At 47.2% G+C, this 27,234-nt stretch overlaps 1 protein-coding gene and 1 pseudogene across 1 annotated transcript in view; one reads left to right on the top strand and one right to left on the bottom strand.

Annotated features, from left to right (window-relative positions):
* Positions 1-1,655: 1,655 nt before the first annotated feature.
* LOC122205848 lies at positions 1,656-25,345 on the bottom strand (annotated as a pseudogene).
* MYO1D (myosin ID) overlaps positions 25,242-27,234 on the top strand; it is a 357,670-nt gene continuing 355,677 nt past the window's right edge. Inside the window, exon 1 of the mRNA XM_042916054.1 lies at positions 25,242-25,378. Coding sequence (XP_042771988.1) covers positions 25,284-25,378 — 95 coding nt within the window. The 5' untranslated portion in view covers positions 25,242-25,283. The remainder of the gene's footprint in view (positions 25,379-27,234) is intronic.

Below are 27,234 nucleotides of genomic sequence, written 5' to 3'. Positions count from 1 at the left end.
TTTGTCTCAGTGGTTTAAACATTTGGTGGCCTTGAGGTAAGAAGCTAAACCACATGATAAAGAAGAGGTCGTATGTGTGTGTATATAGAGACCATATACACACACACACATAGATATATACATAGATATACAAAATGGAATACTACACGGCCATAAAAAAGAATGAAACCTTGCCAATTGCAGCAACATGGAGGGTACAAGGCTAAGTGAAATAAGTCAGACAAAGACAAATATGATTTCACTCATAGGTGGAATTTAAGAGACAACAAAAGTGGGGCACTGGGGTGGCTCAGTTTGTTGAGCATCTGACTCTTGATTTCAGCTCAGGTCATGATCCCAGGGTCATGGAACTGAACCCTGCATCATGTGCTGAGTGTGGAGCCTGTGTAAGTTTCTCTCCCTCTCTTCTTCTGCCCCTCTCCTGCTCATGCTCTCTCTCTCTAAAAAAAGAAAAGAAAAGAAAAGAAAAGAAAAGAAAAGAAAAGAAAAGGAGAAAAGGAAAGGAAAGGAAAGGAAGGAAGGAAGGAAGAGGGGCACCTGGGTGGCTCAGTCAGTTAGGTGTCCAACTTCGGCTCAGGTCATGATCTCATACTTTATGGATTCGAGCCCTGCATCCAGCTCTATGCTGACAGCTCAGAGCCTGGAGCCTGCTTCAGATTCTCTCTCTCTCTCTCTCTCTCTCTCTGCCCCTCGCCTGCTGGCACTCTCTTTCTTCTCTCAAAAATAAATAAAAACATTAAAAAATTTAAAAAATAATAAAAAAAGAAGAAACCACAAAAAAAAAAAAAAAAGAAAAAAGGAGACAAACCATAAAAGAGACTCTTAAAACTAGAGAACAAACTGATGGTTACCAGAGGGGAGTGTGGGGCCACCGGATCAGGTGGAGGCCCCACGGCCAAGGCAGTGAAAGAATTCACCCAGGGCAGAACGAAGGAGATAGAAGTTTATTGAATACATTGCAAAGGAGCAGCGGGCAGGACAGCGAAGGAGAGACTAGCTGCCAGGAGGCAGTGGTGGGGAGCTGTGGTTTAAGGGGGAAGGTGAAGAGGTGTGGGAAAGTGTGGAATTTTCCTTTTTTGGTACTTGTGCCCAGTTGTAAGTAATCCATTGGTCAGCTAGGGATTATGGATATTTTGAGATGGGTCTCCTTTTTCTTCCTTTTTTTTTTTTTTTAATTTTAGAGACAGAGAGGAAGCACGAGTGGGGGAGAGGGACAGAGGGAGAGAGAGAGAGAGAGAGAGAGAGAGAGAAATTCAAGCAGGCTACATGCTCAGCACAGCCCATGACCCTGTGATCATGACCTGAGCTGAAATCAAGAGTTGGACACTCAGTGCACTGAACCATGCAGGTGCCCCCTGCATGGTTCCCCTAAGGATGGATCCCCTAATGGGCGTGTTTGTATGCAGCCTGGTGGTCACTGTGGGCCCTCCTACCTCACTCAGCTTTCCATCACTCAGGTTGGTTGCCTAAGACCAGCCTTTACATGGAGGTGGGGGTGTGGTGGAGAATGGGTGAAACAGGTGAAGGGGATTAAGAGCACACTTACTGTGAAGGGCACTGAGTAACGTATAGAATTGTTGAATCACTATACTGTGCACTGGAATATGTGTCATTCTCATGTACATGTCTTACGTGAGAAGGGTCGGGGTCCGGGCTTAGAAGGGGAGGAAGCCCATCAGCTGGAAAGGGAGAGGAGATGCTTGGAAAACAGAGGTCACCCTCTTGTGCAGATCAGTTTCTTAGGTAAAAAGAAATCTCTGTTAATAGCTCTCTTCCGGTACAGGCTCTCCTTTCCGCTGTAAATCTAGACGGTTGAGGGAGAGATAAAGAACTTTTCCTGAATCTGCTGGGTTTTGATTGCTTTTAACTCAGAATAATCATGCCAAAGTGGCCCATCTTGGGGCAGCCTGCTCTAGGCCCCTACACAGGTCTTGGATTTTATGATTCTTGTAGGAGAGATATGAAAGAAAACTTCAGCCTTGGGGAGTTTATAACACAAACGGAAAAGACTGAAGAGAAGCAGAATTTGTCACCCCAAAATATGTTTCTGTGGCATAAGGATTGATTTAGGCTGATTATTTTCTTTTTTTAAAATTTTTAACGTTTATTTATTTTTGAGACAGAGAGAGACACAGCATGAACGGGGGAGGGGCAGAGAGAGAGCGAGACACAGAATCGGAAGCAGGCTCCAGGCTCTGAGCCATCAGCCCAGAGCCCGACGCGGGGCTCGAACTCGCGGACCGCAAGATCGTGACCTGAGCCGAAGTCGGACGTTTAACCGACTGAGCCACCCAGGCGCCCCTAGGCTGATTATTTTCAAGAAATAGCAGATAGGAGAAGCTCTGAAAACTGTTAGAAATTACCCTTTTACAAAAGAAATTTACATGTAGAAGGGAAATCTCCATTTGTCTTGTTTTTGTTTGCTTGGCTTGGTTTGGCTGGGGACAATATACTTTATTGATGGCACCTGTGGAGGTGGGGCTCCCCAAGCCTTTCTCCTTCTTCAGGGGGTCTGGGATGGAAACTGCATAGAGGTCAGGAAAATTCTCAGTGTGTTGGAGGATGAGTTGGGGAAAGGACTCCCCAGCAGCTGAGGGCCTCTGTCTTCCTCTTGCTCTCACTTGGGGCTGGCGGTCCAGGGGACTCCTACTCCTTGGAGCCATGTGGACCATGATGTCCACTACTCGGTTGCTGTAGCCAAATTCATTGTCATACCAGGAAATGAGCTTGGCATAGTGGTCATTGAGGGCAGTGCCAGCCCCAGCATCAAAGGTGGAAGAGTGGGTGTCGCTGTTAAAGTCATAGGAGGTGACCTGGTCCTCACTATAACCCAGAATGCCCTTGAGGGGGCCCTCTGATGCCTGCTTCATCACCTTCTTGATATCGTATTTGGCAACTTTCTCTAGGTAGCAGGTCAGATCTACAACTGACTCATTGAGGGTGAGGACGTGGAAGGCCATGCCAGTGAGCTTCAGCCTTGGTGGCACCAGTAGAAGTGGGAATGATATTCTGGGGAGCCCCTCAGCCATCACACCACAGCTTCCCAGAGGGGCATCCACGGTCTTCTGGGAGGCAGTGATGCATGGACTGTGGTCACAAGTCCCTCTACGGTGCCAAAGTTGTCATTGGATGACCTTGGCCCAAGGGGCCATGCAGTTGGTAGTGGAGGAATTGCTGACAATCTCGAGGGAGTTGTCACACTCCCCATGGTTCATACCTGTCACAAATATGAGGAAATCAGTAGAAGGGGCAGAGATGATGACCCTCTTGGCCCCACCCTTCAAGTGAGCCCCGGGCTTCTCCCTGGTGAAGACCCCAGTGAACTCCACAACATACTAAGCACTAGCATCATCCCATTTGAGGTTGGCGGGGTCTCACTCCTGGGAGATAGAGATGGGCTTTCTGTTGACAAGTTTCCTGTTCTCAGCCTTGACTATGCCATGAATTTGCCATGTGTGGAATCATACTGGAACATGTAGACCATGTAGTTGAGATCAATGAAGGGGTCATATATGACAACAATATTCACTCTGTCAGAGTTAAAAGCAGTCCTGGTGACCAGGCACTTAATGTGGCCAAATCTGTTTACTCTGACCTTTATCATTGTGTCTCCAGGATGCAGCTGGCACTATTCCAGAAGATGCTGCTGTCCATCAAATGAAGAGGAGCAGAGAGCTGGGAAATATCCATTTGTAAAGCTGTTCTCCCTGTCCCAGAAAGAGAAGATAATCCTAAATCAATAGAAACTCTTACCAGTGGGGAAGGCACCAGCTTAAATTTGCATAACATACCCTTGTTTCCTGTGCTTCCCCCTATCCCACCCCCACCCCCACCCCCAACTTCCCATAACTGGCCTGGCCCCACCTCCTGCAACACCTTTCTTTTGTCTTTAGCTGGAGGTGGTATTTAAGGTGGTGGCTTGGGCCGGTTCAGGGAGTTATTCCGTTTTCCTGGGTGTCTCCCATGTGTACAGGAGGTATACATGTTATTAAGCTTCTGTTTGTTTTTCTCCTGTTAATCTTTTCATTGCATGAGGGTCTCAGCTAAGAACCTACAAGGCTAGAGGGAAAATTATTTTTCCTCCCCTATAAGGCCCAAACAAACAAACACGTGGTGTAAATGCCCCATTAACTATCCACTAGCCAGCTGCAGGGAGGACAGGATAGTACTATGGCTGTGCCAGTGCATTTACTAGCCAGCTGTCTCCCATCATTCTACCAAGCCCATGCCCCTCAAGTCTCCCTAGACTGACCTGAGATGAGCACTCAGTGTTCTTACTTGCAAGCTATGGAAACTGATTATACCACGTGGGAAGGGGACTTGTTGAAATGACATGGGGTGCCCACAGAATCAGCAGGAAACTGAAGACCCAGATTAGGAAATGGACAGGTACCACAGGGGCTCCAGGGGCTGGGTGGAATTGCCCTGAAATGATTGTGACCCTCTCTTCAACTTTACCCTTCCTTCTAGATTCAAAGTTCTGGGTAGGACTCCTCTCTGTCTCCAACACGGGAGGTGAGGCACAAGCAGCACCCTTCCTTCCAATACGTCTACACGCAAGGGGGTTTTCTCAAAACAGGCAAGAAGGATGGTTGCTGGACAGCTCCTCAAAATTCAAGCACCCTACCTATGGCCTCTTCTCACTCTGTCTGAATGCCAAGCCATAGCAAGAGTTTCCAAATTGAAGACTGAACCCAGTGGTTAGAGAAAAGAAACCAGCAGGTCAGAAATGGTGCTGAGGGCGATAAGGAGGAAAGAGTCTTCATTCTGACCAGTGAGTGCAAGCTTGTGCTCTGCCAAGGCAAGAAGTGAAGATTTGTTGAGCACCTACTATGTACCAGACACTGATTAGGCCTCTTACATGCCTATCTCCGTTGACCTTCTCATCAACCCTGAAAAGTCAGTATGTTCATGTTTGCAAGAGAGGAAATAGACTCAGAGGGATGAGGTGATTTACCCGAGCTCTTGCAACTTGCACGTGGTAGGGCAGGGAGTAGACTCAAGGTCTTCCTGGCATCAAAGTCCAAACCACCCACACCAGGAAACTGCTAGTTCTTCCAGTGACCTGGGCATCAGAACAGGGCAGGTTGTCATGGCCCTGGCTATGGCTACAACAGATAAAGCCAGTCTATCCCAATTTCGTGTGTACTCTTAGGGAGGAAGAATTTACTCTGCCCTTCAAGTTCCTCTTGGCTGGACTGAGACTCAAATTGACATCAGACGGACTAACATGTAAAAGCAAATTTCATTTCGTACTTATGGGGGATCCACGCAGACATGGAAATACCAAAGACGGTTAAGCAAAATGAGGTATATAAGTATTTCTGAATGAAGGAGAAGGGGGTAGGGATCTGGGACTTTAAAGGGAAGGAATGAGCGCCTGGGTGGCTCAGTCACTTAAATGTCTGACTTTGGCTCAAGTCACAATCTCATGGTTCGTGAGTTCGAGCCCTGCATGAGGCTCTGTGCTGACATCTCAGAACCTGGAGCCTGCTTCGGATTCTGTGTGTGTGTGTGTGTGTGTGTGTGTGTGTGTGTCTGTCTCTCTCTCAAATATAAATAAATGTTAAATAAATAAATAAATGGAAGGAAGGAAATTCACAGGAAGATGAAAAAGAATAAATGTCTGGTAAACAATGTCTGGGCCCCTCAGAAACAGTGGGACCTTAAGGACTTTCATCAAACAGGCCTTGCCGGGTTCCTCCCTGGCTCCCATCCCCCCATATCATAGTGTAGTTATCTACGGTAATAGCTCTCTTCCTGGCAGGTCCTCCTCTCGATTCTTTTTAGGCAGTTGAGGGGGAGGCAAAGAGCTCTTCCTGAATCTGCTGGGCCCAGCAGTCAGCCCACTACCTATGATAGATGACAGAAGATAGGGAGGAGCCCAGCTTTTCTTCTAGACTAAGCCAGGTCCCACTGCTTGGGTCAGGGAGACATCTGGGCCCTCTCAGATCCCTGAGGACAGTCAACTCTTGGAGGGTAGTAGAGAGAGGGGGGTCTTCACTCAGCTCTTGAATCAGCTGGATTGACAATCCCCAACCCCCACCCCAGGGCAACCGTGGGCTGGAAGAGGCTTGTGTCACTAGCCAGCATTGTCCAAACCCCGCATGGTTTTGGGAATGCCCAGACTTGTCCTACGATGCTTGCCCTGAATCCCCAGGACAGCAGGACCCTAGCAGAGAAGCCCCAGTCCGAGCGAACACCCTCCAGATTGCCTTCAGTGCCCAGACAGTCCACCTCTACTTACCCACCTGAACAGCAGCTCCTCTGTCCCCATAGAGAGCCCAGGGCTGGTGGTACAGAATCCCCCAAGGGACAATGATGGAGAGAATGGGGTGGGGCTTGAGTGGCTCCCACGTGGAGCAGATCACCCCCCAGGTCATTTCATACAAGGCTGCTTTAGGACCTGCATGGAGCAGGTGCACTTCAAGGAGTGGTCACTGGGTGTCACCGCTGCTTCCTAGGCATGTGCACTCGTGGGTGGGCTAAGGCTGAAGCATGCTGGAGAGAGAAATTCCTTCTTTGAAATTCGGTTTACGGACCTGATATCTTCTGTGTCTTCTATGTCCTCACCCCTTTCATCCCCTGTCCCTCCTAGCTGGCCTGGATTGTCCATCATGGAGTTGCTCCCCGGCCTCTCTCCTTCCTGGTTCAGAGCAGATACCAGCTGCTGGAGAAGATCACACAGCAAGATGGGCTTTGCCATTGGTTCGTGATCACAGGCCGAACACAGGCACTCATTGCTGGTGAGCCATCTGTCCCCAGGGACCCAGGTCTCACTTCCTGCTCCCTTAGACAACAGCTTCATTTCATCAACCCCCTCACAGCCCTCTTCCACTCTCACTGGCTTCCTTCTGAAAGAAAAAATGTGGTGCCTTCTTCACCTTTTGATCATGAAATCTCTACACTTACCAGTGTTTTTACTCATTCTTTCCTCTTCTGCTTCTGCTCTGAATCCTACCCCCTCCTTCTCAAGGTCCTGGACCCTTTGCCTTTTTCTATGTTCTTCTGACTTACTATCTCAGCCCATCCTGCAGAATTCCCATCAGCAAACGATTGAGCTCATCTTAAATACCGCTGTCTGCATACCAAGTGCCTCTGTCTACCCGCCCATGTCTCTGTTCCCTCTCAGCACTAAAATTCTCCTTATGTCTCCATGCCATCCAAAAAGCTGTCTCTTCTGGCTACCTCCATTCGTTCTTCTGCCTGCTCAGATCTGCCTGATGCCCCGCCTTGCTCCAGAGAGTTGACTTCTCAAGGTCACTATGATCTCCGTGTCGCCAAATGCCCTGGATGTCCATGTCTCTTTTCGTAAGTGTATTCTTTTTTTTTAAGTTTATTTTGAGAGAGAGAGAGAGAGAGAGAGAGAGAGAGAGAGCGGGGAAGGGGCAGGTAGCAAGGGAGAGAGAGAATCCCAAGCAGGCTCCATGCTGTCAGCACAGAGCCCGATGCAGGGCTCGGTCTCACAAACCTCAAGATCATGACCTGAGCCAAAACCAAGAGTTGGACACTTAACCGACTGAGCCACCCAGGTGCCCCTCCGTGTCCCCTTTCACACTGTCCCCAGGATTGTCCACAGCGGACCAGACCACTTTCTCTTCCCTTGGCCTCCATACCACCACCCTCTCCTGACCTCTCAGATCTCTCCTCCTCGGTGTGTCCATCCTCTACCATCTGATTCTAAATACTAGAATTTCTTTAACCTCGGTTTTGAGAAATCTGTCTTTTCCTTTTGACCCCATTTCCTAGGTGATCACATTCATTCCTTCTGATTCATGTACATCACCTTTTATACCGACGATGCCCAAACTTATATCTTTGGTCCAGTCCTATCCATTCAGCATCTCTATCTGCAGTTTTCACTGGTGTTGAAAACGTGTCCAGAATGGAATTCTCAACTGTCGCCTCTCCCCAAACACCTGTCCTCCTTCCTCCAGTCTTCGTCTCTGCAGCCAGCACCACAGTTCACCACAAGGCTCAAGCCCCAAACCGAGGAAGCCTCACTTTTTCCTCACCCCTCCCCCATCCTGTTAGCAAATTCTATCTCAGATTCATTTCAAATCCCTTCATTTCTCCCCCTCTCTACTAACCACCCACACTCATGTGGGCCACAGTCATCTCTCTACTACACTCAGACAAGAGATCTCTGACTAGAGTTCCCATTTGCACACTCTTCAATCCATTCTTGACACAGCAGCAGCGATGGAAATGTTCTGTATCTTAATCTGGGTATGTACGTGTAAAACTTTGGGGTGTGTTCAGATTTGTACACTTTACTGGAGGATAAAATTCAACAGCAAAACACCCCAAAACCCACAAAACTAAACAAGATGTCAGTCCCCCTGTTAGAATCTTTCAGTGGCTTCATACCATCTTCGGAATAAAATCAAACTCTGCATGACTTGGCCCCGGTCTTTTTCTCCAACCTCCTCTCCCACTAGACTTCTCCCTTGCTTGCCAGAACCCAGCTTCCCTGGCTTTCATTTGGTTTTTTCTAATAAGCTTCAGCTTGCCTGCCTGCCTCAGGACCTTTGCTCAGGCTGCTCCCTCAGCCCAGAATCCTTCCCCATGCTTAGCACCTTTCTTCTTTCACATCACCTACCAAGGCTTACCCAGACTATCACATCTAAACTATATCAGCCCATTTATTCTTTCTGCTCCCAAATCGTTATATTTTTATAATGCTACTATAATTGTTTTATTTTTCTACAGTTAGGACCAGCTTATACGTTTGACACTCACTACACACATGCTATTAGGCTAAGTGCTACATAGATAACCAATGCAATGAGACTTATACTCAAAGAACAAACAGACACTTTTTCTCTTTACTTTTTTTTTTTTTTTTTTTTTTTTTTTGGTGTTGTTGTTCTTATAAATCTAAGTAGAGGGGCTTTAAAAAAATCATGCATTCATTCCAGCACAGCAGTCTCTAGCCCTGGGGCTGAACATGGGAGAGATGGTGAGTACATGGTATAATGGGTTAAGCTGTGTCCTCCAAAAAGACAATGGGTAAGTTCAAGTGGGAAGAAGCATGCCTAAGAAAAATTTTAAAGCCATAAAAAATAAGCATTACACACACAAGACAAAATGCCTTTATTTTTTCCCCACAAATTAAGTCAGAGGCTAAAAGCACAGGACCCAGAGACCACCTATGTAGCACCAAGACTCCTGTTGCAACAGGTCCTTGTCTGATACCTCGTCTTCCGACTCAGCCCTCTGACATATCTGATTATTTTTGACAAGTGCAATCATCTCGACAACAGAGCCATTCAGAACAGTTCATTGATACAGAAGCTCTTCCAAGAGGATCTCTGTTTAACTGCTCCAGGGATCTCTCTGCTGGTGATGGCTTTTCTGTGGTTGTAGAAGGACAATCTAACCACCTCCAGGCTAACCCGTTCCAGCAGCCAGTCCTCCAAAGAGCCCAGTGCATCTGAGATCCAGGAGCACCCACTGAAGTCTGGGTGAGTCTGGGACAGAAATGGCCCAAGGGTAAGACAGAGCAGTGTAGGCTTCCCACCCAAAGCTGGCAATTTATGGTCTAACCCAGCACATACGCCTTCCATGGATTCGTGCATACATGGGGCCACACAAATCACCACAGGTACGATGGTAGGGGTGTGAGGAAAGAAACTAGGTCATTGTATCTATCAACTGTCTGAGGAAGATGAGGAAGGGGAATTTGTAGCTGGTGAGAAAGAGCACCTTTATCTGTAGAATACATACTAACTCTGGTCACTTAAACTTTTGTGCCTCAAGAGCACCTGAGTGGCTCTGTTGGTTGACCGTGGCTCAGTTCAGCATCCCAGGTGGGTTCGAGCCCTGCATCAGGTCCCGCACTGAGCGTGGAGCCTGTTTAAGAGTCGCTCTCTTGGGGGGGTGTCTGACTTCGGCTCAGGTTATGATCTCACAGTCCGTGAATTGAGGCCCTGCGTCGGGCTCTGCGCTAACAGCTCAGAGCCTGGAGCCTGCTTCAGATTCTGTCTCCCTCTATCTCTGCCTCTGCCCTGCTTGCACTCGGTCTCTCTCTCAAAAATAAATAAAATAAAAACATAAAAATTAAAAAAAAAAAGAGTCTCTCTATTGGGACACCTGGGTGGCTCAGTCAGTTAAGTGTCAGACTTCAGCCCAGGTCATGTTCTCACAACTCATGAGTTCCAGCCCCACATTGGGTTCCTCACTGACAGTACAAAGCCTGCTGGGGATTCTCTGTCTCCCCCTCTCCCTCTGCCTCCTCCTCCACTTTCACATGCTCTCTCTCAAAATAAAGAAATAAACTTAAAAAAAAAAAAAAGGATTCTCTCTCTCTTCCCCCTCACACTCTCTTAAAGAAAAAAACTTTTGTGCCTTAATTTTTCCTAACAGAAGTGGAATTAACATCCAACACCTTCAGAAGATGGAAAATATAATTTTAGTTTTTTTAAAGTTTGAGAGCGAGAGTTGTTTTTAAGTTTATTTATTTTGAGAGCAAGAGAGAAAGAGATAAAGACAGAGACAGAGACAGAGAGAGAGAGAGAGAGAGACAAGAATCCCAGGTAGGCTCTGTGATGACATTGCGGACCCGACACAGGGCTCAAACCCACGAACCATGAGATCATGACCTGAGCCAAAACCAAGAGTTGGACACTTCACCGACTGAGCCACCCAGGTGCCCTGATAGAAGTTTAGAGTAGATGTTCACACTCTGTATTTCGTATTAGTAAGCATCTTGTTTGAACACTTCTCAATTTTCAGCCTTACCTCCTTGTGCCGACATGATCTCCAGCCACGCTGGGAAAACTCGCTCTTCCTCGGATGTGTCCCTACGTTTTCTGGTCTCCATACCACTGTTGATCTCCCATCTCTACCTACCATGCTGACACCCAACCCCACCTTTCAAATCCTATCCACCCTTTAGGATTCTTCCCCAAGAACCCCTCTGGCTTATCTGTGTTCCACAACTTCCCACTAAAGATCAGAGCTCTGTATATTCTCAGAACCTGCATCACATGCCAATTTATGTCATTCATGACTTCGTCTAAAGTTAGAGGGGCAGCTGGAATCATCAGGAGAATGATCTCAGGTGCCCTGAGAATCACCCACCCAGGACTCTAATCCTAGCTCTGGATGGGCATGAGATGTCATATAAGCAAGTAATATTCTCACATTGGGCCTCAGTTTATTTTTTTGTAAAAGGAAAGGCTTGAAGCAGTAGTTGAAAGGTTTCTCCATGTCCTCTGTGGTCCCATCCTGCAGGACTTGTGAGCCCCTTTGTGATACAGACCACATCGTTTCCATCTGAGTTCCCCAGCAGACCTGGCTTCTACTGAGATGCTCCATACATTAATCCAACCAACATGTTTTATCCTCACATGCCCTGAGGGGCTGACCCAAGGCGCAGACCCGACCCTTGGGAGACTTGCAGAAGCAGAGTGGCCTGCCAGACCCACGCAGTGAAGGACAGGCCAAGGACAGACTAATGATTAGAGGATTACTCGGTCCAAGAACTCGCACAGAGAGCCCTTCCAGAAAATGCAGGTTCTCAGTGGGGGGCAATGTCTCTGGGCATTTTCGGTTGGGAGACAGGGTGCTACTGGCATCCAGTGGGTAGAGGCCAGGGATGCTGCCCAGAATCCCACCATGCTCCAGACAGCTCCCACAACAAAGAATGAAGCAGCCCCCAAAGGTTAAGTGCTGGGGTTGAGAAACCAGGCCCTATGTCACATATTTCTTTCCTTCTCCTAGCATTCCTTCATCCCATTTTCCCCTTCTTCTCCTAGGATAAGCAACAGAGTCCAAATGAAACCCCTGGAATACAGGGGGCTTTTGTAACGATCACCCATGAACACTCAGCCCTGCCCTATCGTCATGGAGAAAATTCAAAATCAAGCCTTCTTACATCTGTCACAAAATTACCTTCTTCTCTTCCCCGTAGCTTCTTCCAAAGGGGAAGCCTTCTCTGATTTTGTTCTCTGCAACTGTAGGCTACAAAGTGAGGTTGGGTGGGTGGGAAGGAGGAACGAAAGCCTACCCATGCTAGGTACATTCGAAGTACAGAGCACCACTTAGTGAAAACCTGCTGTAAGTGCCTCTTCACAGAATAAGAACAGACGAGGTGGTGAATCCTCTCTCTGTAAGAGGGCATTTAAGAATCAATTTCTAGATTGCCTGTCAACAGATCCAAGAGAGACACGAAGAGCTCAGGTGTTCAGAGTTACTGCCAACAGACAGCGAGCCCAGTGGGAAAAGATAGCAACCATCTGCAGATCCAGTTTATCGAAGCTGTTTGCACGCAACTTTTCAGGAACTTGGGGCGTGAAGAAGGACCCCTGTGTGAGAAAAGCTGAAGTCAAGAACACACCCAGGGCCACTCACATGACACGGGTCTTGGCCATTCTAAGCTTCCATCAGGAGAGCCCCAACTCACTTGCTTTAGGATTTTCCCCACGTAACCAAGATAGGCCTCCTTCTTCTTCTTCTTCCTCTTCTTCTTCCCAGAGGCTGAGCTGGCCCTCCCATACTTCTCTTGGGCTGCAGTATAAAGTGTAGTCTTCTTCGGGCATCTTAGATGGTGTGGGCAAATGCAGTACATGTGGAAGGCTTGATCCTTAACACGTCTAGGTCACAGCACTGGCTGGAGGCAAGTGAGCGCCTCAAAGGGGTTTGCTAGGGGGAGCTGGAAGGCACGCTCTCCTAATAAAATCAGTGGTTAGTGACTGCACCTGCAGGAGACAATACTCCCAGAACACTTAAGAAATACTAGGTGTGGAGTCTAACAAGGCAGGCTGATGGTACATTCTGGAAAAGAGCTTGAGGTGGGAAACTCAAAATGTTAACCTTTCCTCTGTTCTTCCCATGTAAAAGAGAGAGTGACCACTTTGACCTGACGGCCATTAATTTACCAGGCAACACGGATCTCCGCAGTGATTCCTTTTACGTGTGTGACCCCAGGTGTTCTTATTATAGTGGTTCTTGGCCACAAAGATTTCCATTCAAAAGGACTGAGCCTGGGATCCTGGAAGCTGCATCTTTTGCTAAAGCGTCCCAGGTGAGTTGGGGCCACCTGGGTGGCTCAGTTGGTTAAGCATCCGACTCTTGGTTTTGGCTCAGGTCATGATCTCCTGGTTTGTGGGATGGAGCTCAGGGCTCTGCGCTGACCGTGCAGGGCCTGCCTGGGATTCTTCCTTTCCTTCCCTCTCTGCCCCTCCCCTGCTCTCTCTCTTTCTCTCAAAATAAATAAATAACCATTAAAAAAAATAAAAGCATCCCAGGTGAATCTAATGACCAGCCAGATTTAGGATTCATTGGTCTGTAAAACCTTCCCGAAGCAACCCCACAAGATCAGGGGTTGGAGTTCGAGGAACAGCTCTGCACGGATGTGCCCTGTGTGTGTGCATTTCCACTGGGAGGGGTACCTGGCTGTGCAAGAGCAATTAGGAACTCAGGTGACAAAGCATGAATAGGGAAACCAGGGAGTCACTGTACCTTCAAGACTGAAGGTTGAGAAACCCTAGATGGAGAGGTCGCGAACTCCCCGCAATTAGCATTATCAGCTGAGCTACAAGGAAATGCCCAGCCTCACACGAAGGAGCAGATAAGAGGACGCCAGAGAACCAGGGTGTCAAAAGAAGAACCAGAACAGAACTCCTCCTTCTCCCAGTTATGAGCCACACTGAAGCCCCAGCTCAGGAGACTGGTGGGGACTGATGCACTGGGAGCTCCCATTTATCGAGCCCTATGTACCCGACCCCATACAAAGTGTGTAATGTACCTTACTGCAATCAGTTCTCAGGGCAACAATATGAGGTCGGTATTTGTATTACCGTCACTTTACAGAAGAGGAAACTGAGTCTGGAAGGGCTCATGTGACTTGTCCGGGGGTCCCACACAGTGCACGATGGCAGGACCGGCCCCTCCCTGAGCCTTTGCTTCTAACCCCATGCTCTGCTGCTCTTCCAACCCGAACGCCAGAGCCCCACTCTCCTTGTCGTTACACACGTGTGCTCTGCACGGCTGCTGCGTGTATTTATTCATTGATGAAGAACTTGGAATGTAGTTCCAAGAACTTGGGATGCAGCCTATCTGTGGTGCAGTCTCAACTCCCCGGAATGAATTCTTTGGTGACAAAGAACTATACTGAACACTCCTGTGAAAAGAAAAAGACAGTCTATGACCTGGCTGTCAAAGCACATCCTACCCACCGCCTCAACTCCTACTCTCCTTTTACCGGCTTCATCACTCATTATCTGTCTAGTTAAAAATGCAACATATGCATAGAGCATATATGATGAAATGCACTGGGCGTCTTAATGCAACAAAGTAAATACAAACTGGCAGAAGTCATCTGTGGGATGGCACTCTTCAGTGATGGGGGCAATGGGGAACCAAACGAGCACTGTAACGTCCAGAAGATGCTGGAGAGCACTGGAGAAGGGTGACAACAGAGGTGATGTTGCCGTGGGAGTGTAGTAAGAAGCCCTGGCCAGATGGCACTCACTCATTAAAAAATACTCAGCAAATTGTGATCCCCTACTAAGTGCAAGGCCCATGGGTCTGCATGGAAATGGTGACGAATTACCGAGAGGAATCACAAAGCTGACATAGGGAGAAGTCATAGGGTGATCAGAAGACTCACCAGCATCTGTTAGAAATCTCAGTCAGCTAAAAAGGATATGCGATAAATTGCCTGCTAATACATTCCCTATCCTGGGGGCACCTGGGGGCTCAGTCGGTTGAGCATCCAACTTCATTCGGCTCAGGTCATGAGCTCACAGTTGGTGAGTTCGAGCCCTGCATCGGTCTCACCGCTGTCAGGGCAAAGCCCACTTTGGCTCCTCTCTCTGCCCCTCCCCTGCCCACACTCTTTCTGCTGCAAAAATAAACAAACATTAAAAAAATAAATACGTTCCCTATCCTGAAGATAAAAGAAGCAGTTACACTAACAGCAATGCTAACTTGTATTTACTGAATGCTCAGTACCTGCCTTGAATTATACAAAGCACTATATCGACATCTCACCTTGTGGTTTTAATACTCAGAAGTATAGAAGAGAGGAGGAAACTGAGGCTTATAAAGATAAACTAATTTGTTTAAGGTCACACAGGCAGTAAGGTGCGAAGCTAGGAACTGATCTCTGATGTGTCTGGCACCAAAATTCCCATCACTATTTCTCCCAAGTTAGGCCTCCCGCCCACCTGCGGCAAAATCTCTTGAGCTGCTTATTGAAATGAAGATCCCCAGCCGCCATCGATGCCTCAGTGCAAGTATCTAAAGCTTGGGTGCCACTGTATCCCTAAGGCCTCCTGAGAACTGTATGGGGAAAATGCTCCTCTGATCCGAACCCTACTCAGTACAGAAAGGCTAATTAGAGACTTGAAAAGGGTGGGGACACTAGGAGAAAGTGACTGTGACATGGCTAAGCACAGACACAGACCTTAGACACTGAGAAGGCTGACTTTACGGAGTTTAGTGATAATTGTGTTAGAATTCTACGGATAGAAACTCTAAGAGGGAGATCGACTTGAGAAAAATAGAAGGCTCTTCCTTAACTGGCCATGACCTTGGCTCTCCTCCTTGATTATAATTCACTTCGACCTGGTCCTATCTTGGTGGACTATCAGATCCAAAGGACAAACCAAGCTCATAAATAGGGGTAATGAGTAACAAGAAGATGGGACAGTTGGGATTCAGGTCATGGAGTGTCTGGGGAGTGACTCAGGAGTAAGACTGAGTGAAATGGTGTTGGAGCCTGCTTTTGCGCGGCGACGTCTACGTGGAATGGGGGTAGCCTGGAGCCTGCTTTTGTGCGGTGACATCTACGTGGAATGGGGGTGGCCGAAAGAGTCAAGTGGCCCAGGTAAGTCTGGCATTGCAGCACACAGTAGAGGGGATTCAGACATTGGGTGGGACACTGGACTACATAGCTTCTGAGGTCTCCTGGTTTTGTGGCTTCTACTTTTCCCCTGTATCATTTCTTTAGGGTTCAGGTTGTTAGAATTTGGAGAGAAGCACTGCTCATATCATTTCTACCTCTGGATAGTCCGAGGAATTAATCTTGTTGATTCAAAAAAGTCAGAGGGGCACACTGTGCATTATATTGTATTTTGTTTATTTTTCACACTGTGCATTTTTTAAAATTTTTTTTTTCAACGTTTTTTATTTATTTTTGGGACAGAGAGAGACAGAGCATGAACAGGGGAGGGGCAGAGAGAGAGGGAGACACAGAATCGGAAACAGGCTCCAGGCTCCGAGCCATCAGCCCAGAGCCTGACGCGGGGCTCGAACTCACAGACCGCGAGATCGTGACCTGGCTGAAGTCGGACGCTTAACCGACTGCGCCACCCAGGCGCCCCTCACACTGTGCATTTTAACATCATCTTATTTCGTGATCTTAATTCTAGGAGATGAATACTGCCAAAGCTCACCAGTTGAGAAACTCTGGGTGAATGGCAGGAGGAGAGGGAGTTTGGGGGACAGATTAGAAGATGTCACCTTGGGAATGATGTCACACTGTTCCTGGAGTGTCAGCACTATAGATACTAATCGAATATTAATGGTGGATGATATTAGTACCGAATAGTTGCTACTTTGTCAGGTGCAGATAAGAAAAGAATCCATATTTTTCCCAGCCCCAGCAATCTTATTTAACCTCTACACCAAGCTTTTATTTTTTTAATTTATTTTTTATTTTTTGTATTTTGAATTTCCAGTTTTTTGTTTGTTTATTTTTAATATATGTTTTAAATTTATACCCAAGTTAGTTAGCATGTAGTGCAACAACAATTTCAGGAGTAGATTCCTTAATGCCCTTACCCATTTACCCATCCCCCCCTCCCACAACCCCTTCAGTAACACTCTGTTTGTTCTCCATATTTAAGAGTCTCTTATGTTTTGTCTCCCTCCCCATTTTTATATTATTTTTGCTTCCCTTCCCTTGTGTTCATCTATTCTGTGTCTTAAAGTCCTCATATGAGTGAAGTCATATGATATTTGTCTTTCTCTGACTAATTTCACCCAGCATAATACCCTCCAGTTCCATCCACGTAGTTGCAAATGTCAAGATTTCATTCTTTTTGATTGCTGAGTAATACTCCATTGTATATATATCACATCTTCTTTATCCATTCATCTGCGGGTGGACATTTGGGCTTTTTCCATACTTTGGCTATTGTTGATAGTGCTGCTATAAACATGGGGGTGCATGTGCCCCTTTGAAACAGCACACCTGTATCCCTTGGATAAATACCTAGTAGTGCCATTGCTGGGTCATAGGGTAGTTCTATTTTTAATTTTTTGACGAACCGCCATACTGTTTTCCAGAGCTGGTGGGATTCCCATCTACACCAAGCTTTTAGAGGAGAAAAAAAACATGGAAAAAAGAAGGCCACCCCCCCCCCAATTAAAAATAGGAATAGGAAGGGACTGGGGTTACCTGGAGAAGATCCAGGGTGCTGCCCTCCCTGACTTCTCAATCTTCCTCCCCCAGCATGTTGTCTCACAAATGCTCACTGCCACATTGGGCAGTGGAGACTACCCACTACTCAAAGCAGAAGCTTTGAGTTCTGGTCTTAGCTCTACCAGCACCTTGCTCCGACCTAGTCAAAGGCAGGGGCTCTTCCTGGGACTCAGTTTCCCTAGGGAGTATATGTTTGATTATACAACCATTGAGACTCCTTCAAATCTTGCTATTCAAAGTACGGTCTGTAGGGTATCTGGCTGGCTCACTTGGTAGAGCGTGTGACTCTTGATTTCGGGCTTGTGAGTTTGAGCCCCAGGCTGGGTGTAAAGATTGCTTAAATGAAAAAAAAAAAAGTATCACCTGCAAACCAACAGCAGCAGCCCTTGGGAATCTTGTCAAAATGCAGATTTTGATTCAGTAGGCTGGAGGTGGGACCTGAAACCCTGCATTTCTAACAACATCCCAAGTGATTCGTACACACTTTAAGGTTTGATACATCCTGCCTTAAGACATTATCAATCCATCAACTGATTGTGGTCGTGCCTTGTTGCTTTCCCTCTGGTGGGTTTCTATCACACCCCCAAATGTTCTAGTTCTAGAACCACTTCCAATGGCCAGGATAGATTGAGAGTTAGTGATTTTCTGGCTTGGGGCTTGGAGAAATGCCACAGGCTCCTTGAAATAGAATACTACACCCCCACACACCCATTCTCCTAATAAATAAGCTCACTAATTAATTCATCTACGCGATTCAAAAAATATGTACAGGGCATCAGGCACAGCTTGAGGGCTGGAGATAAAAGGGTGAGTAGAGCATGGCCTCTGTCCTGGAGACTTTAGGGATGAGGCCTGGACAGCCAGCTTCAACTCAGTGTGATAAGCACTTCTGTAATTAGTAAAGAGGATACATTCCAGGGAGATGTTTATAGTCAGAAACTATGTTTTCACAGACAGGAAGAGTTTCTGGAGGCCGTCCCAGGCTGCCTCCTCTACCATTGACGCTATCTTTCCTGTGGCCATAAACATGTGGCTTCTCTGCCCACGCTTGGGAATGTGCTATGGGACAGTCCCCATCTGATGACTCACAGGATACTGACAATGATGGTTTCTTGAATTCTTCTCCATTCCCCAAAGATTAGGACCTGTGGTATGACCCTTCCCTTAGCTTGGGCTTCTTAACCTGGGATCCATAGACAGGTTATTTTGGGCAGAGGGACAGAGGGGTCCATGTATAAACTGGTTTGTGTGTGTGCTTAATATACGTGTCTTGGGAGAGAAAGTCCACATGTTTTCATCAAAGGACAATGGGTTCTTCTCTCCTCCCTCTCTTCAGCTGATATACCCCAACTTCCTCCCTGCTCAGGTTGACTATGTTAAAAGGAGCTTTGTCTGCAGTATCAGCCCTTCCAAAGAGTTAAAGAAAGATCCTTGTTCCCAACTCAACACTATCACAGGTAAGCACAGCTTTAGAGCCACAGGGACAGTAGGGATAGAAATCCCTAGAACCCAATGCACCCCAATGTTTATAGCAGCACTATCAACAATAGCCAAAGTATGGAAAGAGCCCAAATGTCCATCGATGGATGGATGGATAAAGAAGACGTGGTGCATATATATACAATGGAGTATTACTCAGCAATCAAAAAGAATGAAATCTTGCCATTTGCAACTATGTGGATAGAACTAGAGGGTATAATGCTAAGCGAAATTCGTCAGTCAGAGAAAGACAAATATCATATGACTTCACTCATATGAGGACTTTAAGATACAAAACAGATGAACACAAGGGAAGGGAAGCAAAAACAATATAAAAACGGGGAGGGAGACAAAACATAAGAGACTCTTAAATATGGAGAACAAACTGAGGGTTACTGGAGGGGGTGTGGGAGGGGGGATGAGCTAAATAAGGAAGGGTTAGCATTAAGGAATCTACTCCTGAAATCATTGTTGCATTATATGCTAACTAACTTGGGTGTAAATTTAAAAAATAAATTAAATAAAAATTAAAAAAGAAAGAAGAAATCCCTAGAACCCAGAGCCAGGTCCTTAGCAATTGGCCAGCTGATCTTTGTCTTTAATAGCTATAGGTGAGAAAATGAACTTCTTAAGTCACTTTCTGGGCTTTCAGGGTGGTGCATGACAGTGAGCTCAGCGATGAAATTTCCCTTTCCTTTGTTCTGTGAGATGTCTATAGAAGGGTGGGGGAGTGGAGCAGGGAGGTCCATAGGTGGGCAAGCCACCAGGGATACCAGGGAGGCAACTGTTGGGTCTGCTTTTACTTTAAAAAAACTTAGGCTTCAGTAACCACAGAGAGCATACACGCTGCCTTTGATGTACCATTCATAGTTCAAATCCAGTCTTGGGCATAAAAGAAGAAGCATCTTTTGGATAATACCTCAGGCAGAGAGTTCCACGTAATTTCTAATATGGATGTGAGTGCATTATCAAGTTATTTTGCAACATAAAGTGTCCTTTCTACTTCTGCTCTAGGATGATTTGGGCTTATAAAATAAATGTATACAAGAGCCTTTGAATGTTGTTTTTCCTGGCCTTCTTGCTTCTGTCTTGCAGGACTCCTGCTGGGGTGAGCTGTCTTCCTGAATGCAGGGCACCTGGTGAAGGGAGGGCAGGGAGGTGGGGCAGCCCAGAAGCATTCTGGGAGAGAACGGGAGCAAATATTTGCTTTGGAAAATTCAGAGTTGATTTTCAAGGATAAGCCAGTAGCAGGTCAACTGCAGAGGAGTTTGGGGAACAATAGCTTTTGTTTAATGTGAACATACAGTGCACAGGCTTGGCCTCAGGACAGAAGCGAACACAGCCCTGAAACCTGCTTCTAGGGGCAGGAGATAAGAATAAGATAAACGCTGCACAAAGACTGATCTTAATGCAGAAAGTCTACCAAGCGGTGGGGGGGTGCTGACAACCTCGCATCGCACAACCCATAGATTCACAGACCATTCCCTATTCATTTATCAAGCAAGTGTGTATTAAGAGCTTTCACATCTGAGGCACTGTGCTACCAGGTGCCAGAGTTACATCCAAGAACAGAACAGACATGGCCCCGGACCTCATGGCTCTCTCTCTCGTGAGAGATGGACAAGAGGCTCAAGTGTATTCAGTGTTGAATGGGAGTGACATTTCCAGAGTGCTGTGGGGGTACGGAGGAGGGACAGCCAACCCTCACTTAGGAAATCAGGGAAGCCTTCCTGGAGGAAGTGATGTTGGGGCTGAGAGATAAGAGAGGAGCAGAGGTTAGCTAGGCCATAGGGGTGAGGGGTGAGACAACAGGGAAGGGAATTTCAGGCAGAGAACAGGTGGCACCCTCCTTGGGGCATATTTGATGACATTTACATATTCAATTATTTAAATTATAAATATATTGAAAAGATAAATTATTTAAATTATTTTTGGGGTTTCGAATGGTCTGTTTGGTATCTATAATCTCCTAGCATATCTGTGGCAACCAGACCTTACAGACACTCCTCACCAGAGTTTTCAAAATGTGTGTGGGTTCTTCAGTCGTGGAACGTCTGATGTGCAAATTTCTGATGTGACTTTCATTTCTAAGTATTATAGGATTTCTAAAAAATAAACATTTTTATGTTAGGACACTTTTAGACTGTTATTTGATTTTTTAACTTTATTATTTTGAAATAATTTCAACCTTACAGAAAAATTGGAGGAAGAGTGCAAAAAAGTTCCCACACATTCTTAAATTAAAAAAAAAAAATTAATGTTTATTTATTTTTGAGAGAGAGAGAGAGAGAGAGAGAGAGCGAGCATGAGCAGGGGAGGGGCAGAGAGAGAGAGACACACAGAATCCAAAGCAGGCTCCAGGCTCTGTCAGCACAGAGCCCGACACGGGGCTTGAACTCACGAACCACAAGATCATGACCTGAGCTGAAGTCGGACGCTTAACCGACTGAGCCACCCAGGCGCCCCCTCCCACACATTCTTTATATTCACCAATTATTAATGTTTTGTTACATTTGCTTTATCCATTTATATCTCTCTACATATATATATATATATATATATATATATATATATATCCACATGTACTATTATTATTATTCTTTGCCAAACAATTTGAGACATCATACTCTTTACCCCTAAATACTTAGGATCCATCTCCTGAGAATAAGGACATTCCCTTCAGAACCACAATATAATGATCAAATTCAGGAAAACCAATAGTAATGCTATGCTACTATTTAATTTACAGTCTGTATTCAAATTTCACAGATTGTCCCAATATTGTCCTTTACATTGTTCTGGTTAAAGTCCAGGTCACAAACTGCCTTTAGCTGTGGTGTCTTTTTAGGGCCTTTTAACCTGGACCAGCCCCTCAGCCTTTTTTTGTCTTCCAAGCCATTGATATTTTTCAAGAGTACAGGTTGGTTTTTTGTAGGATGCTCCTTAATGTGGGTTTATTTGGTGTTTCTTCATAATTAGATGTAGTGGATACATTTTTAGCAGGTAAGTGATATTATTATGTCTTTCCAAGGAGATGATATCACTCATCATGTCAGTGCATCTCATTATTGGTGATTTTAACTTTTATTTTGGCTTTTAGTATATTTTTAATTTATTTTTTATTTTTTAATATTTTTTAATGTTTATTACTTTTGAGAGAGAGAGAGAGAGAGAGTGGGGGAGGGGCAGAGAGTGAGGGAGACAGAGGATTTGAAGCAGGCTGCATGCTAACAGCACAGAGCTTGATGTGGGGCTTCAACTCATGAACTGCAAGATCATGACCTGAGCTGAAGCCAGATACCCAACCTACTGTGGCTCCCAAGTGCTCCCCACCTTTTTTTTTAAAGGTTATTTATCTTGAGAGACAGAGAGAGAGAGAGAGAGAGAGAGAGAGAGAGACAGGAGAAGTAGGGGAGGGGCAGAGAGGGAGAGAGACAATCCCAAGCAAGCTCCGCACTGTAAGTGCAGAGCCTGATGTAGAGATCGAACTCACCAACCATGAGATCATGACCCAAGCAGAAATCTAGAGTCAGACACTTACCCCACTGAGCCACCCAGGTGCCCCCTGGCTTTTAGTATATTTTAAGCTGTAACACAAACATACATACCCAAATGTGTTTATATCTAAACGTTATCACAAAGGAGATTAATAATGAGCAAACCTGTTCTATATTATCTTCTTCAAATGCATATTTCAGTGTTTCGTTTCTCTGGCTGTCTCTGTGTATATTGAAACATTTTGTAAATGTGTCATTAATAAATTTGTAGCTGTGCACTGGCCTTTAAAAAGGCTGAATGTAACACTCTAATAGTAACAAATTACTGCTTCCCCATGTAAATCAGGATTTTCTTGATATTGTACAACCAAAACAGTGTTCAAAAGTAAATCGGAATCCCGAAGCTGATTTAAGATGATAGGGACCCCCAATGGACAGACATGGGTTCAGCAAAAGAGCCTTACTGGTCTCAATGCCTGATTTTATATTAATTTGGGCTTATAAATTTATAAAATACATTTTGCATATGTTCTGTACACATGTTATATGTTGGGCTCCTGTCCAAGATACTGATAAAACACACACACACACACACACACACACACACACACACACACACACACACACACAAGAGTTCCTTTGCTCTGTTCATTTGAAAACTACAGCTACATCCCATTGTAGATCCTACCCACTGTGGGATTACTTTTACTCTAACAACCCCAGGGCTCAGGGAATACACACACGTCCATTTCCAATGGGTCCCTGAGTGTGCTCCCTTGGTTGCTCGAAATTTCACAAAATTTAAGTTACTAAATTTAAAAATTTTTAAATCTTAAATTTTGTCCCATCCCTCACTCCTATGGCCTTGCCAATACAAACATTTTAGGAATGTACCATATTATGCAGTTACCTGCTTAGCCACTGACTGACCCACATAATGATCCAAGCAAAGGACAGCTCTACCTTGGAAAGTGTCTAGCCCAGAGGCCTTATTCCCCAAACGAGGACACTGAGAGCCAGAGAGGTGCCTTCTGAAGAGGGAGAGCTGCTAATGGTAGGCTGCAATTGAGCTCTGCCTGAGCCAGGGGTTGGGGTGGCTTGCTTTCTTTCTTTTTTAAGTTTATTTATTTCGGGAGAGAGAGAGAGAGCACGAGGACATGGGGAGGGGCAGATGGAGAGGGAGAGAATCCCAAGCAGACTCCTCGATGTCAGCTTGGAGCTGGACTAGGGCTCCATCTCACAAACTATGAGATCATGACCTGAGCCCAAATCAAGAGTCCCACACTCAACCAACTGACCCACCCAGGTGCCCCTGGGGTGGCTTCCTGATGGCAGAGGTGGCTCCCTCCTGAGGTGATCAAGCTGCCTTCCCCTCTCTCTTGGCTAGAGTCGGTTGTTGGCAGCGGAAGCAAGCCCTGAGCAGGGTCCTTCCGTCTGGTTTACTCATCTCAAATTCAGCCATGGAGTTGGAGCCCAGCCAGGTCCTTGGGAGCCTCTAGATTTCCTAGCAGATTTCCTAGAAGATGGTCTTAAGGGAAACACAAGGCTGAAGAGGTGCAGCTGCCTTAGAAAGTCATGTATAATATATCTTCATCGGGAAAATGTAGTCTAAGTTCCAAAAGAATATTCCAAGCTCAACCAATGTATCTATAAATTGGAGACCACTTACAACTCATTCCACTCTATTAAACCAGTGCGGATTTCATATCGACATAAGCAAGGCAGCACAATAGCTACTTGCTGGTTGCCAACGGGGATATGAAGAAATTTAGGGCATGGCCCCGTGCTCAAGAGGCCTGCAATAATCCTAGGGAGATGATGCATTCATATATTAAAGACTTATTAATAATATAAGGTAATGTTGGATGGCATGCTCAGGTCAGTGAACAGAAAGATGGATCACGGAACACTGAAGAAGGGAAGCATTCTGCCATGTGGCTCGTAACTCGAGCAACTTGGATGTAACTGTGGCTTCCTCACTTCCTAGCGATGTGGCAAGTTACGTGAATTCTCCAAGGCGCTTAGAAAAGCTCTGGGCATTTTAAGTGTCCTCCAGATGTTAGCTATTATTACTCTCTCTCAGTCCGTGGGCGAACCATCATTTCGGGGATGGAGAGGACGCGAGCACCGGAGGAGGAGGAGGGGGGCTTCGCGGCAAGGTGACAGAACCAATCATAAAGAATTATCTTCGCAGTATCTCCACGAGCTGCTTCTGGAACTCAGAGGGCAGCCATCAAGTACCGCGGAGCAGGCAATTCTGGAAACCTGATTCCACCCACTTTCCTACGTCGGTCCTCCTCGACACCGCCCACCCTCCCCCCGCCCCGCGAGATTCCAGCGCTCGGCCCCAGGGGGCGCTGCCGCCCTGCCGCCCTGGCCGGGCCCGGCGCGCGCCCGCGCCGCCCGCCGCGCGCGTGCGCGCCGCCCAGGTGAGGAGGCGGCGGCCTGCGCCGCGGCGGGGGCGGGCTGCTCGGCCGGCGGGGCGGGGCGGGGCGGGGCGGAGCTGGAGAGGCCTGGCCGGGGCGGGGCGGGGCCGGGGCTAGACCAAGGCCAGAGGCGGGACCAGCCGCCGCCGTCTCCGTTTCGGTGTCCCGTCCCCCACAGCTCCGGGCAGCCGCCGCGGGAGAAGCGGAAACTGCCGGGTGCGCCGTGCCTGCCGAGAGCGCGCCGAGGAGCAGCGGGGCGGCCTCCGTCCGGCCCGGACCCGCCGAGCGGCGCGCGGCGCCCCCTCCCCCGCAGCCCCGCGCCCGGCGCCGCGGCCCCGCCCCGACCCCGCCCGAGCTCGCCGCGCGCCCCCCCGCCGGCCCCCCGCGACCCGAGCGCGCCCACCTGAGCCCGTCCGCGCCCACCTGAGCCCGTGCGCCGGCGCCATGGCGGAGCAGGAGAGCCTGGAGTTCGGCAAGGCGGACTTCGTGCTGATGGACACCGTCTCCATGCCCGAGTTCATGGCCAACCTCCGGCTCAGGTGAGGGCGGAGCGGCCGTGCGCCCGGGCGCGAGCCTGCGCTCTCCCGAGAGGGGGCGCCCTTGCGGTGCGGCGGGACTGGGGGTGTCAGGGGCGCGCCGAGCTCCAGGGATGGAGTGCGGCCGGATGGGGGTGTCTGGGGGCCCGCGGAGCTCGGTGGTCGCGCGTTCCCGAGAGAGGACGCCCCGGGGTGTGGCCGCCTCGGAGTGTAAGGGGCGTGTCGAGCCCCGGGGCTGCGCCCTTGGGAGACGGGTGTCCGGGGCGCTGTCCGGACGCGGGGGGTGGGGGAAGGGGTGCGAGTGGTGTGCGGGCGGCCAGCGCGCGGCCCCAGGTGAGTGGTGTGGGCGGGCCGGGTGACCTAATGGAAACAAAGGTAAAGGAAAATAGGAACTTTAGGGAGAGTTGTGGCGGCCACGAAGGCCCTGGGGAGACTGGAGGGTTGTTCTGGAGAGAGACTCAGGTCTCATCCTGGTTTTACACTTGGTTCGTTTCTTTTTCTTGTTTTTTCCCTTTTTTCCTTTTTTTCTGGCACGGTTCCATCCTGTCATTCAGGATGCTGTGGAGCGGTCCCTGAGCTGTCCCGGGACACTGGCTATTTTTTAGTTACTCTCCTAAACGTAATTAGACACGTTTCCAGACATCGAAGAGACTGCTCTGCTGGCCAGTGCCAAGATAAACTGTCTGAATTTGACAAGGCATTCATGGTTTCAGTTTTTTTTCAGGCAGTTATGGATGGAGCCCTTGTGTTACCGACATCCTTGAGAATGTAGTCACGACTCAACGCCCAAAATGGGCTTCCAAGACTAATTTATTTTAAAAACCCTTCGACGTGTGATTATTTCACTCTTGATACAGTAAAATGTAAACAGAACTTTAAAGTAGTTATGAAGGGCGCCTGGGTGGCTAAGTCAGTTAAGCTTCGGACTCTTCGTTTCGGCTCAGGTCATGATCTCGTGGTTTCTGCGCGGGAGCCCCGGGTGGGGCTGTGGCCACCGACAGCACTGAGCCTGCTTGGGATTCTCTCTCTCCCCGTCTCTCTCTCTCTGCCCCTCCCCAGCTTTCTCTCAAAAAGATAAACGTTAAAAAAAAATTTTAAAGTAGTTTTGGTTTTATTTTGTTAGACATTACAATAAATGGAGTTTTGAAAATAACTGAGTCTTTTGGGGGGGGGGGAGGAGGAGGTGTTTCTTGGAAGTTCTAGCCTCATTTCTTGTAAGGTTTATAGCTAAATATCACTCCAAAAGCTTATATAGTAAAAGTCATGATCTAGGTGTGAGTGCTTAACTAACCCTGCTTCTTAGTATTAATTGCCCCTTGTTAACTTTAATTTAAGAATTTAAAAAATGTTTTTTGATCTTTGGAATTGCAGACCCCATAGGGTTTTCCTCTGCTCTTGGCCAGGCTTCCCAGAGTATGGAACAGGGGCACAGATCTGAGTTCTATACCTGCCAACTACAAACTGACCTTGAGCCGGTCTGCGTGTCTGAGTTTCCTAATTTGTAAAACAATGAGGATGTTCACAATTTTTCAGCACTTACATTCTTTTCTGCTTTTACATATCATTGGTTGCAAAGTAAGCATGGGGCTGGAATTTTAAGGAACATTATGAAAGTGAGCCTAACTTGGGGTGCCTGGATGGTTCAGTCGGTTAATCGTAGGACTTGGGCTCAGGTCATGATCTCGCAGTCAGTGGGTTCAAGCCTGGCATCGGGCTCTGTGCTGACCAGCTCATAGCCTGGAGCCTGCTTCAGATCCTCTGTCTCCCACTCTCTCAGCCCCTCCCCCACTCAGGCCTTGTCTTTCTTTCTCTCTCAAAAATAAACAAACATGAAAAAAAAATTTGAAGTGAGCCTAACT

This window comes from Panthera leo, chromosome E1 (genome assembly GCF_018350215.1).
Source record: "Panthera leo isolate Ple1 chromosome E1, P.leo_Ple1_pat1.1, whole genome shotgun sequence".
Classification (NCBI taxonomy): domain Eukaryota; kingdom Metazoa; phylum Chordata; class Mammalia; order Carnivora; family Felidae; genus Panthera; species Panthera leo.
Note: the sequence above shows the minus strand (reverse complement) of the source record. Positions and strands in the feature narration are given on the sequence as shown.